Genomic DNA, 14,342 nt, shown 5'->3' on the forward strand with positions numbered 1-14,342 from the left:
TTGTCTTGCAAAAAAAAAAAAAAAAAAAAAAAAAAAAAAAAAAAAAAAAAAAAGATAGCATCCCAATAGTTGTCTTGCAAAAAAAAAAAAAAAAAAACTCTTGGTTTCAGTCAAATAGTAACAAATAGTCTAGATTCATGTAGCTGTGTATTTATAAACATGTTTGAATTTAATTTAGCTACCTAGACTGGATAAAGGGATGTGACCCTGGAGCTATGAACTATTATTTCACTCAAGTAGAAAATTATGTCAAGAAACAAATGAAACCTTGGGCCTGACTAAGCAAATAATGAATATGCTAGTCACAGAGCAATAAAAACCTCTGGATAGTCCAGGTTCTGCCAAATTTATATTTTCTAAATTTAAAAAAAAAATCTTTAAGCTTAATATTTCTTTTTTATATATAGCCTAATAATTTATTTGTACCTTTGAAAACATGGTTTCTCATAGTATATACATATGAATACATATTGTTAGCACAGAGACATCACAATAAGGACATGTGTTTAGCTAGGATAATTTTTGCCTTATTATAATTGCTATAAAATTCAGATTGATAAGGACACCAATTCTTATTCTCAGTAAAACAAACTCATCTTCCTTCACCATTTTTTAAGCTTACTATTTCTGAAAAAGTTATCTCCGTACAGCAGGTGATTCCATAAAATCTAGAGTTATAAGAACAACTGGATTGGTTGGGCTGTGGATTCAGAAGTTGGCACCTTGGCAGGATGAGGAGGGTTTCAAGGCCCTGTGGGTAGCAGACAGTGGATCTGTGTCATACTTCATGTCAGCAAGTGCCATAAGGACAATACCAAAAGTCACGAAAGCTATGTCTCAATCATGAAACAAAGTTCCAGCAAACCTATGTATAAGCTCCCTTTGAAGTTTTACTGGCCCTCACTGAGATCCTAATGGATACAAATCATTTCAAAACCCCTATCATTCACTCCCACCATCCTCACAGCTTTAAATGTTACATAGAAACCTCAAGTCAATTTATGACATTTGGATAGTGACATTCTAGTTTGCAGGCAGCCAACGGACTTCGGAGATGCTCAGTCTAGGATTAAGCAGCTCCTGCCCTAATCTCTTAGCCCTGGACACCTTGCACTGCACAAGGCTGTCCCCTGGGCTCCTTGCTCCTCCGGCGCAGAGAGGCAATTGCATTTGCTATTATAAGAAACATACATTAACATAATAGATTTCCCTAGGTACCTGTGTGACAGAGTAAAACAATTTGAATTTCAATGGAATGGAATGTTAAGTGAAAACTGAAATTCCAAGATCCAGAAGTTTAAAAAATCAGACATTAAGCAACTTAAGGGTCTCTAGGAAAAATATCATCTGTCCTACTTCTAGAAGGTTTTACCCAATCTGTATTTGGCTACTGCTGGCTTTTATCATAGCTCCTTTTAAGAGGCAAAAGTCTCTAAAAAATACTTATTATAATACTATATCATGTGCATATATCATATATAAGCAGTTTTACCTGAAAATAAGGTACTGCATGTTAATAACAATTTAGATTTATACAGTGCCATTATCCTATAATTATCAAATAATCTCTTTTACCACTCAAAGGCAAATATCTTTTAATATCTAGAATTATGTAATGAAAAGCTTTATTCATAGCATCTTGAATTTTTCCATTCGATTAATTTTTAAACCTTCAGAAGAGACTCTCTCAGTTTCTACTGGTTGAACCAGTCTTCAGGTGTGCCAGAGTCCTGCTTTTGAACAGCAGAAGTGGCAGTCTGGGAACTGAGCTGACAGCGCCCTTTGGGGCAAGCCCTGGATGCAGTCATGCATCAAAGGCCCAGGGGCTGCCCAGGGACAGCTGGCACGCAGACGTGTGCGAGCCACAGGCCTGCCTCTGGCTCAGACTCTGCCAAGCCTCCTCTCTAGACTCCAGCCATGCCGGGACAATGCCTGACAATGCAGCAGTTCTCCAAGTGTAGGCCAGAAACTCTGGGGTGCCTTACCCCCTCTGGGGGAGCCCACTCAATCAAAAATCATTGTTGATTTTATGAAAGACATTGCTATTATACAAGGTGTGGCTTGATCTTAAAACATCATTTTCTTCTTAAAATCTCACCCTCTCACAAGTGCACACTGGAATGTTTTAAGGACTTCTACCACAGGACATCAAAACAGACTCCAACTGCCTGTCATTAAGCCAGACACTGAGGAAATGTACATGAACATAGGCCATGGCTTGTCTCTTCACTAAATATTTCTCTGTTTTGGAAAATATAATACTTTTCATAAAGAGAAATTGTTGCTCAGGTTAACCTGTAGAAGGTTTATTACTTTTTAGTAAAATAAAAGTAAACTCTGTTTATGATTTCTCCACTATTAATTTCTAATGTGGGAGCCTTGGATAGACAGAACCAAAGTTCTACAAAGTTCAACGAAGCTCTCTGAGTTCTTCAGGAGTTTTGAAGATCCAAAGAAGTGAGAGCCAGCCGAGCAGAGGGGCTCTGAGAAGTCTCTGGATTTTGAACCTCCACAGCTCTGAGGTTGTGAGGGTCAATGGGTATGAGCACCAGTTGACAGGTGCGTGTGGGTGTAGGAGATGGGCGAGTCAGCGGGCCCCTCGGCACTCCACATTCAGGGGCTCCCCTATGGCCCACAGCAAGCCCTTCCCCTTTAGGCAGTTACCATTTCCTCCACTCCACCCCCTGACTCCGATCACACGATTTTCTACCTAGTGACACAGTAATCCCTACACCCGAGGGGTCACCAAACTGACCCTGGCCAGGAGCATGAGGATGACCAGAAGGAGTGCTCCTGAGAATCCAAAGTATTTTCAGTCCCTAGGGAATTTTTTTTGAGACAAAGTCTCACTATGTACCCAGACCAGCCTAGAACTCAGCACATAGCCCAAACTAGCTGTGGACTCACCTTGATTCTTCTGCCTCAGCCTCTTGAGTGCTAGGATTATAGGTGTGCACCACCACCCCTGGGCCCCGGGGAATTTTTTCAGGTGCACTTGTGATTGGTGTAACTCAAAATTTGTTTAGTAGATGCCAGCATGAATCTCATCCAATGGGAGGCAAGAGTCACTCTCCACAAAAAAGGACACTGCTCTGGAATGAGTGAAAAGCAAGGACAGCGGGAATCTAGCCCGCCGGGCCACATCAGGGCCCTCTGTGCCCATGGAGAGCTTGCACGATTCCATGCATCCTCCACCACACCTGCTCCAGCTGGGGACCTAGGTTAAAATGAGGACTGCTTTCCACGTGACCCCTGTGCCTCTGGTTGCTACCCACCTCCAGCTTCCCCACACCACTCTCCAGATTCTCAACACTAAAAATTAGCATGATCTACTTGGAGGCTGGGACAGAAAGATCGAAGCTCAAGGCCCACTTATGGGTGGGGGTGAAGCGCAGTGCTTTGGTTCAATTGCCACTACTACTGGAAAAATTAAAGATATAAGTCTGTCCCCACAATTTAAGGCCTCAGCAGAGCCTGGAGAGATAGGGTGCACATTCACCCCACATGACTATCATTTGTATTTTGCTAGAGTCCCTGCAGGGAGCACAGGCTAGCTCAGCACCACCCTGGACCCAGCACCACGCTGGGCACTATGCGGGGTGAAGCAAGTTTTCAAACCTCCCTCCCAGAGTCGAGCACTTCACAGTTTTCAAAGCACTTATCTCATTTTATCCTCACAACAACTTGGACAGGTTCTCACCAACCCTAATGAAGAAAGCAGAGAACTACATTTGCATTATAATTACCATGTTGCCCAAAAAGGGAGTCCTCTTTGGGAGGGAAACCACTCTTACCACTGTATTTAGCTAGCGAGCTCTGTTTTCTTCTGGAAGCCAGACCCCAGTGCTTGCTGTGAATTGCTAAATCTACTCTGTGTAGAGGCACAGACACAAATAGCAAGCCGACTTGGGTGGGAGGCATGAGCCACACCCGCTGCATGCCCAAGGCTGCAGATGGACCAGGAGGGGATAGCTGGACTGCTCCCGCCCTCTTACCATTTTCTCCTGATGTCTTGTCTTTTCCATTGGTTGCCCCAGTTCCTTGTCGCTAAAAAACATAAAGAAAGAAGGAACTGTCAGGTGTAGCCAGGATTATTATGTACTCTTATCTCTTGCATTACACCCAGCACTGTAGTACTTTAGCTCAGTGAGTTGAAGCACACACTACCAGAATAGATTCACCACGAAAGGGTCACTGAGTCGAGGGGAAGGACGACCTCCCCGGGGTCCCTCCTCCACCACAGTCACCACTGGCTGAACACAGATCACTGTCACAAGGAAGCTGGATGACAGACTGCTGCTGATTGAGTATAACTTCATGGAAAAGATAAAGGTAACAGCCAGGGGTTCCTGCCAACCATAAAGAGACCTGACTATCACCTGTGCCAGCGATGGCTATCACACTGCTATATTCCCACGCCAGTCCCTGTACCAGGCAATTGTAATCAGATAAACAGCTCTCCTGCTCGTATCAGAGCTTCTCATGCTGCAGAGCTAGTTTTTCCATCATTCCATTCACTCCTCATGGGGAGTTGGTACAGGTACCTAGCACATCTTATGTCAATTTTTTTTCATCTTCTTCTCTTTCTCTCTCGCCTCCATCTCTTATTGTTACCCTTTTGCCAAAAAAAAAAAAAAAAAATCTATCTCCCTGTTTCTCATTATCTGGTCTTTTCCAGTCACTGTCATTGGTGATGTCTACCTCTTGTATTTTTATTTTGCCAGGTTGACCACAAGCAGGAGGAATCGTATGGTTAGATTGTGTCCTTAAGTAAGATTCAGTGGGTGTTGTGTTTGCATATTGCATAGTTTCTCTTATATGAGCAACCCAAAGTATAAGTAAACTAAAGAGAAAAATAAAAGACAGATAAAAGGAAACAAGAAGACATACATCTTTTGCAAAAGGGAAGAAAAACAAGAGGTGGAAAGAGGTAGGAAAGAAAAGAAGAGAAGGGGATATAGGAAGGATTAAGATGTAGGTACCTGCACCAACTCTCCACAGGAATGCAATCATCATGTATGGCAGACATGGACTAATAAAAATTAAAAGAAGAAAAGATTATGGACATGAGGCCTAGGGAGACACGTACCACACAGGAAGTGTACGTGTTATGGTTTGCCACAAAGCCTCGTGCAGCCATGGGATGGGCTTCTAGATTCATGACCCAATACTGGGATTATGGCTGTGAGTGCTATACCCACCCCAAACAGACAGCCTGAATGCAATATAAGGGAGGGAGAGAGGCTTGCTCTCTGCCACTACTCCCCCCTTTTTCTCTCTCACTGTTTTGCTATTTTCCTCCACCATGAACAGCTGCCCTCTGCCATGTGTCGCTCTGCCTTGGAGCCAGCTGAGTATGGACTGAAACCTCCACAAACTATGAGCTAAATAAACCGTTCCTTCCTTAATTCTGGGTGTCAGGTATTTTGTCCCAGCAGCAAGAGAAAAGAAACTGAGACAGTGCATACTCATAAGGTACCTCTCCTCTGAAGCTTTACGTGATCATAGCTGCTTAGTACTTGGAGGGAGAAGCATTCTGTCAATCCAACTTTTGGGCCTTTGTCAGAAAACACAGTTTGAGTTGAAAAGAATGGAAAAGGTTGCAAAGTATCTGAGTGTCAGCAGAAGGAAAGGAGGGCTGGTTATGAAGCTATTGGTGGTGGCCAAGACCAGAACCTGGGCTTCCCTAGCATCACTGAGGAATCATCTTTGAGATGTCTCCACTAGATGGTGTCCTGGAAGGAGCAAGAATGAGGAATCAGAGGAAACCCACAAAGGGGTAATGTGCCTTTGAAACCCTCACCTGGGTCCAGGATGGCAGACCACAAATAATCACAATAAAATAATAACCAGCTCCATTTGGGGCCCAACACCATGGTGACAAGTGCCCCATTCGTCAGCACCCACCACATGCTGAATACAGATCATATGGGAAATCTTGCTCGCAGGTCCTGATCAGCAGAGGATTGCGTTAGTAAAATGACCGTGCCGTGGACACCAACTCCCCTATGCATATGACAACCCCAGGGAAACAAGGCAAAGCACCCCACAGGTTAGCACACCCTCACCCTGCACCCCAGTCCTTAGGAGTGTGAGCAGCTGCCCTGAGCACCGTGCTCTGCCCACTCTGCAACCAGGACCCTTCTCAGGGCTGGAAGGTGGAGAAGCATGGATTCTGTCTCCGTATTTAACTTAAGTCATTGTGGAGCTAGGAGCTCCTTTCCTGTACTTGCAAAGAGATGGGAGGTCACAGCCCTCAGCAAATAGCAACTTGCATCTTTTTGTTTTTGTTTTTCAGTACTGGGGCTGGAACCCAGGGCCTACTGCATACTAAGCAAGCGTTCCACCACTGAGCTCTGCCTGTGGGGCTTTTTATTTATTTATTTTTCTTTAGAGACAAAGTCTCACTAAATCACACAGCATAACCTCAAACATGGGCTCCTTCTGCCTCAGCCTCTCAGGTATCTGGAACTATAGGCATGGGCACTGCGTCCAATATCAACTGTTCTTGAAAGAACTGCTGTGTGGATCCCCTGCCTTGACACTCTGTTTCCTAAAAAAGCCTGCAGCATACAACATCTTGACTTATGCCAGATGACCTGCTTCTATGTATTTGGTACAGAGTCTCTCTATGCAGTTCAGACTTGTAACAATCCTCCTCTTTTCAGCATCCCCAGGGCTTGGGATTACAGGGGTGCACCACCATGCCCAGTCTCAGAAGATCTGTTTTTCACACATGGTAGATTTATAAATAAAAGAATCCCTTCAAGAAGGGGGCTTTCTACAAAATAAGAACAGACAAAACTTTGTCCTTGCCTCAATGTGTCCTCTGTTCCAACACAAGGTGGCCAAGTTCACAGCACTGGGTGGAAACCTGACTACCAATGAGACTCAGGCAGGCAGGCCAGTGACACACCCACAGCCCGAGGTGGCAACTACTCCAGTTTCTAAACCTTCCCTGCATAATTCATAGGCTGTGCTAGGTGGGGGAGGAGCAATCTGTAAAATAGGACAGTGTTTTAAGTAAAATAAAATCAAATTACTGTAAATGGAAAAGAAAAAACACACATACAAAGCCAGCACAGGCGTGGTCCTGCTGTCTTCAAAAGCCTTAAGGGTGAAGCCCTTGCAAATGCCATGAGTGCCCTCTTGTTCCATCAATGATCACTTTCTGGAAATCAGAGGGCGTGGAAGGAAGCATGCATGGCCAGAAGGAAGTTGTCTTTTAGGGTCTCTGTGTCGGGTCTCCTGTGATGGAGGCAAAACAGAGCCAACAGCTGTCAGGGGAGTTGGCGTTGCAGATCAGAAAATGATCCTGGCAAAGAGGAGTGAGTCCTGGAAAGCATCTTTTTGCAGAATTCTTGGTGACCTGAGATGATTTTAAGGCTGAAGGGAGCTGGGGGCTCCCCAGAGTCTGGTCTCACACTGGGTCGTGTGGTACCACCCTGCATGGGGTGCTGGGTCTCCCTGGCGTAGAAGTAGAAGGTCTACACAGTCTGGGTATCTGGGGACCACAGCAGAAACCAGCCCATGGGCCCCCCTGTGCCACCCCAACTCTGACAGAGTCTCTGTGAGGCAGATGCTTGTGCCAGCAGTAATAGCCTCGTTTCACCAAGTGCCCCTCAAGTGTACAGAGGACTTTACCAGGGTCACACAGCTGGGAAGTGATGGAACCTTGATGCAATCCAAGGACAAGGTCCTCAGCTCTCCCTCTTTGTCACTGCATTAGAGCACCTCTCAGCACCACATGCTGCTTCCCGGCTTCACCAGTTAGCGGAGACCAATGAGGTAGGGAGACTCACGTCTGAGGTATCTGTGACTTCATGAGAAGCCAGAAGCTGAGAGTTTGCTGGGCATTTTGGCTTACAGGAAGAAACAGTGAAGGGATCAACTGGAGAAATGGCATAGGACATTTCTATAAAGTTTACATAGCACAAACACCAGAGCTGGCTATGCTGAAATACATGGGTGTGTGGGAGGATGAGTGGATGGACGGACAGATGGAAGGACAGACAGATGGGTGGGTTGGTGGGTGGGTGGGTAGATGGATGTGTGGGTGGGTGGCTGGATGGATGGGTGGGTGGCTGGATGGTTGGGCATGTGGATAGATGGTTGTGTATAGGGGGTGGCTGGGTGGGTGAATGGATGGATAGATGGATGGGTGGATGGGTGGGTGGGTAGGTGGGTGAGTAGATGGGTGGGTGGGTGGGTGGGTGAATGGATGGGTAGGTAGGTGGGTAGGTGAATGGATTGGTAGGAAGGTAGATAGATGTGGGGATGGGTGGGTTGCTTGGTGGGTGGGTGGATAGATGGATGGATGGGTGGATGGATGGATGGATGGATGGATGGATGGATGGATGGATGGATATTGACCTAGAGAGAACTTTTCCTGCTTTTTGCATACTCCAATATATTAAATTGTTGAGTTATCTGGACTGAATAACATGGCAGCACGTACATGATGCTACAGAATCATTTCTGAGGGTTCCAGAATCTCACATGATGAAATAAGGACAAGGAAGGACCCAACACAGAATTTCTAAATTACAGCTTTAAAGTCATCTTTTGCTCTTCTCCACACTAGCAGCAAGAGTGGATGACAATGGAAATGCAGAGGGACAGGGGCAGATCCTCAGCCAGGTAAGGACTCTCCTAGATGCTCAGACACTAGCTGACAAACTTCTAAAATGCCGGAAGTGAAGTTTCCTTTCTCATCAATACTCACTAATAAAAATATAGGATTTTAGAATTCAATAAGCTCTCAATTAAAAAGAACCTAAATAACAATTGGGCATGTAAAAGATCATTTTACTTTCAATGTCCCTTCTGAGACTCTACCATGTGCCAAGTACCCATTAAAATGCAAGCAAGGTATTTAATGGTAGTGTTTTGAAGTAAATTTTCCTGACAGCATCACCACCAATACCTGAAGAAAAATAACAAAAAATATGTCTCTGCCTATATTTCTCAGAAAGCAGAGCCTGAGGCTAAGGTTGCCTGTGCTACAAGCTTATGAGAGGCAATGCAGGAAAGTGGAGAGAGGCTGGAAAGCAGGGAGGGGCTTCATCCAGCTGGTCTTGTTAGATCCCACCAAATTCTGGTTCTGAGAGTCACCCCCAAAAGCTTCGTAGATAGCTGAGGACAGAGCCTGGATGAGGGGGAGGAGAAGAAGCATCTGCCTCTCCTGTCTCATTGATCTGAGATGCTGACAGGGCATCGATCGCCTGCGCATCAGGACTGTGCTGAGTCCCCCACTTGGTGCTGCAGGAGTCGATAAGGAAGCCTCAGGCCAGGAGGTGAAGTTAGAGATGGAGGTGTTTGGTGCAGACAGATGACAAGCTGTTCCTATGCTCCTGCCTGGAGTCTTGGAATCCATGCCAGGCTGGCTACCCATGCAGGTCCTCCCAGACAGGGTGTGCAGTGACGGACAGGAGGTGTCTGACTCAGCATGCAAACTTGGCCCAGTGGCTTCTTTTTCAACCAAGCTGCCAAGTCATGGACAACCTCCTCGGATCAGATGCTCCCCAACTGGAATAAACCACCCCACTCTTCTATGTACTTTGAGTTTCAGGCGAATAGGAGGATATGTCTGCCCACTTCTAAGCTACCTAGGAGTGCCCATACCTCACTAACACCAGGTCCCAGCAGTGCAGGCTCCAGTAAAAAAAAATGTGTTGGCTCCCTGAACACAGCTAACATATTCACAAACAACCTCAGGCTGTGCTTCCTTTGAACTTGAGGGACTTGGTGACTTCTCTGTCCCCTGTTCTTCACTGTGAAACCTACTACAAAACCTCTATGTTCTTGGAATAGCTCCAGACAGGCAGGCCAAGGCTGACATTTGCCTAACACAGGATGCAAGGGTGCCCCAAGAAGGAACCAGGTATGTATTGTTCAAAGCAGTATTTTTAAAAGTCAAAATTCTGCAAAACATCATGATGGACAGATTAAAATGATAAAGATCAGAATTACTTGTAGTTCCTTAAGCATCAGGCAACAGGGTAGCTCAACCCTAAGCAAGTAAAAGCTTCAAGTAAGCCAGGAATTCCAAGGGATTAGAAAATCCTTTGAACCTAGTTCAGTTGTTAAAGCCCTTCCATTATGTCATGGGTCATGACTGAATGTTAAGAACATACATTGTCATTCTGTGAATTTTTATTTCATGATATCTAGACTACTAGGAGTTAAAGAGTGCGTGTGTAACACTTGGCCACCTGTACTCACAATATCAGTGTGCCATTCCTACGTCATTTCATCATTAAAGTGAGTCTGGCACACAAGACAGGCCATGCTGGTTGGAAAATTTCTCATCTAAGTACATGGAGTTTCATCTTTAAGAAGAAGCACAAGTTCCCCTGAAGAGACACTTCACTTATTTTCATCTCTGAAGGAGGTAAAATGTAAAATGAATTCCAGTTGGTTAAATTTTGAATTCAAACTGCAATCCAAAAATATTCTGTGAATGTATACCTATAGCATCTAAATAAATAAATCGATATTCACTAGGGGATATTTAATTTGGTGAACTATGACTTGATTAAGGTGTCAACTCTTTCGGAGCTCCCACAGGTTAGCGAACAAGGAGCTTCCCAAAGCAATAAGAGTCCAGGTCACCCAAAATTTCTCCAGCTCCACCTATACCCCACCTCTTCACTTCCCTCTCCTCCTCGTCCTTCTTCTCCTCATTCTCCTCCTCTGCCTCCTCATCCTCTTTTTCAATAAACTTGTCCAATTGGCCACTGAATATTGGAAAGACTTTTATCCATGAATTCAACTTCAGAGATACTAGAGGAGAGAAGATGATTCTCACTCAGGGGATAGGTCTGCAGAGGACAAGGAACACTGCCCCCCCCCAGGCACTGCAAGCTCACAGGGCACTTCTTCCCAGTCCCATTTCCAAACCCTGAGGGAATGGAAGGAAAGGGAACTCAGACAGCTGGTGTCCAACCACTTCTCTGCACAAAGGGAACTCCCAGGTAAGGACTCTGGTGTCTCCCAGTCTTAGAAATGCAAGACTCTTTCTCAAAGCAGGTAACCAACAAACAAACATCTTCACCAGTATGCAGCATCACCAGCCATGAAGCTCATGGCGACAGAGTCAGAGAAAGCCCAGACTTCCCTTTCCATGGCCTTGATTAATCCCCACCTGGAGGCTCAGGTGGAGAATAGACTGGCCCAACTCATGCAGTGGGAAGACCCATGAGCCAAGAATGCCTGAGATCAAAGATCTGCACCAGGGGCTCCAAAGCACACCATTCTCACACCTAGAAGTAGAGGGGAGCAGCCTGTAGCTGGGGAGCCCTCCCTCTGAAAAGAAGAAATGATCATCTCTGACCCCCATTGGCTCTGGCCAACAGGGCACTTTCTCTCCCCTACTGTTGCCTAGAGTTGGCATCTGGTGCTGACCAGTAGACAGCTTTTCCATGTGAAAACAGGAAAGTCCTTGTCCCAAGGTGCTTCTCAGCATGTTGTCCTTTCTTCCAGCACCTGGCCTCTTTTAGCTCCCAACAACCAAGTAGTTGCCGAGGTTTCTCAAAAGGAGGACAGAGCCACCCAGCCCCTCTTCTAGTGCCTTGGAGGCTTTCCTCTGCTGTGTTGCTCCATGCCACTTAACCCTACCTCTCATTTTCTCTGAGCTCTTTCCCCCATGCTGTCTTCCGCCAGGCTGCAGCATCCTGATTCACACTCTTAATGATTTGACAGTTTCCAGCTCCCCTGAAACAGCAGCATCTCCACAAGCAACTCCTCAGATGACTCATAAATCAAGGGAAATAGGCAAATGTGTGTTGAGGCACTACACTGCACTGGGGGACCATGAAGGCTGGGCCACTGCAGAGTCTGCAGAATTGGCTTCCTACAGGGGAGAAACTGAGTAGAGAATGGCCCCTGCTCCCCCAAGTGAGCCGCTCGGTTTCTCCCGTGCTTGCTTTTGAGCACCATGTCTATAGGAAACAAAGCGGCATATTCCTGTGGTATCATATTTAATGTTTTATTGGTGAAGGAGCATAAGTCTCTTAGATGATCTGAATCTAAATGAACAGGGGAGCAAAACCACAGCAATTGCATGGAGAAATAAAGCAACAGCTTGGCTGGCCAGCAGGTCGCTGATGACAGTGGGGTCCACCGTGGTCACTAAGCAAGTGCCTTCTTGGTAACATCAAAGCATCTCATGAAAAACATCTTTCAAATCAAAGCCCCCAAATTTGTCTGAAGATCAGTAGAGCCTTCCTTGCCAATATTTTGTGATAACAACAGAATAGGTCTGATTTGGACACTGATATTTTTAAATTGTCTCTAACTCTTCTACTAATATTCAAAAAACTGGGCATTAAAACTCCACTAATTTAATCCCTAAGGTGTAGAAATTAATGATAAAAGAAAACTTCAACTGCCTTTAAAAAAGAAAAGGTGATTTTTCAAAAGCAATGGGATTTTCAATGACAAGCACATTAACCTTTCCAGTTCCTCCACTGTGCTCCGCTGTCATCTCTGAAGACCTGAAGGGTAAGATTTCCCTCAAATATTACCTTGCTTTCCTGACACTTTTATCCTGACCTTTATGGTAAGAGAAATAATTGGCCTTGCTGTGCTTCCCGCAAACCATTTTGAAGGGATCCTCACTTTCACGTGCTTTTGATTTATTTTACTAAAATTAATTTTATACTTTATCCTGCAGTCATATTTTTAAATTAGTACTTTTACCCTAAAAAAAGAAATCATCTTTGCACCAATTTCATTTTTAGAGGATGCTGCTTCTCTACTTCCAGAAGTAGGATGTGGTTATTCTGAAATGTGGGGAACATACACACCCCAGGAAAAAGGCAAAAGCCACCAACAATCCCGCGAGCCAGAGTTAAGCCACATGAATACGTCCACATATTTCCCCTCCACCTTATTCTCCTGTGAACATACACAAACAGTATCTCCAGTTTGTAAAAATGGCTGCACGCCGCACAATTTCACGACAGGTGTGTGCTGCAGCTTAATGGCCCTTTCTAGTTGACGACCTCTCCCCAGGGGCCTTTCATTTCACAGATCTGACAAAGCAGCCAAGTCGCTTCTGGGAAAGCCCTCTCGGTTGTCAAATCCCGTGTGCCTCGGGCATGCCGTGAACCCTGGCTTTGTTCATCAAAGCGGCCAACAGCCCCGCTGATGTGTGTGCTGCCATCTCGTCTCTTTGGGAAGGAATGGAATAAACAATTACATGAAAAATGCTCAACATCCTTCCTCACCAGGAAAATGCGAATCAGAATTACGGTGAGATTCGGTCTTACCCCAGTCAGAATGGCTCTCAACAAAACAAAACTAAGAAATGCTGGCAAGGATTTGGGGAGAAAGGAACATTTCTACACTGTTAGTGGGAATGTAAATTAGTGCAGCCACTATGGAAATCAGTATGGAGGATCCTCAAAGAGCTAAAACTATAACCGAGTGAGCCAACTGTACCACTCCTCAGTACCCACCTAAAAGATCAAAGTCAGTGTAAGAGAGACAGCTGCATACCCATGCTCACCACGGCATGGCTAGCAGCACCCAGGCCACGGAGTCAGCCAGGTACCACCACTGGATGAATGGATGGGTAGAACACGATACACACAAAGTGGGGTTTTATTATTCAGCCGTAAAGAACAAAGTCATATTATTTCCAGGAAAATGGATAGAAGTGGAGATCATCAGGTTAAGCAAAATAAACCAGATTCAAAAAGAAAGTGCTGCACAAGGGCTGGTGAGATGGCTCAGTGGTCTAAAGCACCTACTTAGAACAAGCTCAGCAAAGCACAGGGACCGCAGTTCAATCCCCCAGCACCACATGCCAGCCAGCCCCGCCCCCTGGTGGGCTGAGCTGGCCATACACACACACACACAAATAAATAAATAAAATTAAAAAAAGAAAGTGCTGCACATATTCTCCTCTACATGCTATGGGGTAGATGGGAAAGCGAAAGGGGGAAGTAGGGGTGGGTAAAATTAAAGTTGTGCCCATGAAAATGTCACAATGCCCCACATGCTGTACAGTGAATGTGCACTAATAATGAAAAGGAGGAGAGAAAGAAAAGAAGAAATGAGAGAAGAGAGGAGGAGAAAGGGGCCTAGAAGGATCCGGATGCCCTCTGAAGCTGGCAGGAGTCAGCCCGACTTTGGCAGTGCAATGGTTGAACAGTGCCTCTTCCCTCAAATTCACATGTTGAGGCCCTCAGCCCTAGGACCCCAGAGCATGGCTCATGAAGGCAGGTCTCCACTACAGCAAGCATGGTAAATGAGGTCTTTAGCAGGCTCAGGTCCAATATGAGTGGCACCCTTATGAGAAGGGACAACTTGGACACACCCACAGTGGGAAGACA

The 14,342-nt window shown here is 45.3% G+C and overlaps 1 protein-coding gene across 1 annotated transcript in view; it reads right to left on the reverse strand.

Annotated features, from left to right (window-relative positions):
• Pcp4 (Purkinje cell protein 4) overlaps positions 1 to 14,342 on the reverse strand; it is a 65,285-nt gene that overhangs the window by 32,652 nt on the left and 18,291 nt on the right. The window contains exon 3 of the mRNA XM_023715935.1: positions 3,996 to 4,047. Coding sequence (XP_023571703.1) covers positions 3,996 to 4,047 — 52 coding nt within the window. The remainder of the gene's footprint in view (positions 1 to 3,995; positions 4,048 to 14,342) is intronic.

The sequence above is a fragment of the Octodon degus genome, unplaced genomic scaffold (genome assembly GCF_000260255.1).
Source record: "Octodon degus isolate 3935 unplaced genomic scaffold, OctDeg1.0 scaffold00045, whole genome shotgun sequence".
In the NCBI taxonomy this organism is placed as follows: Eukaryota; Metazoa; Chordata; class Mammalia; order Rodentia; family Octodontidae; genus Octodon; species Octodon degus.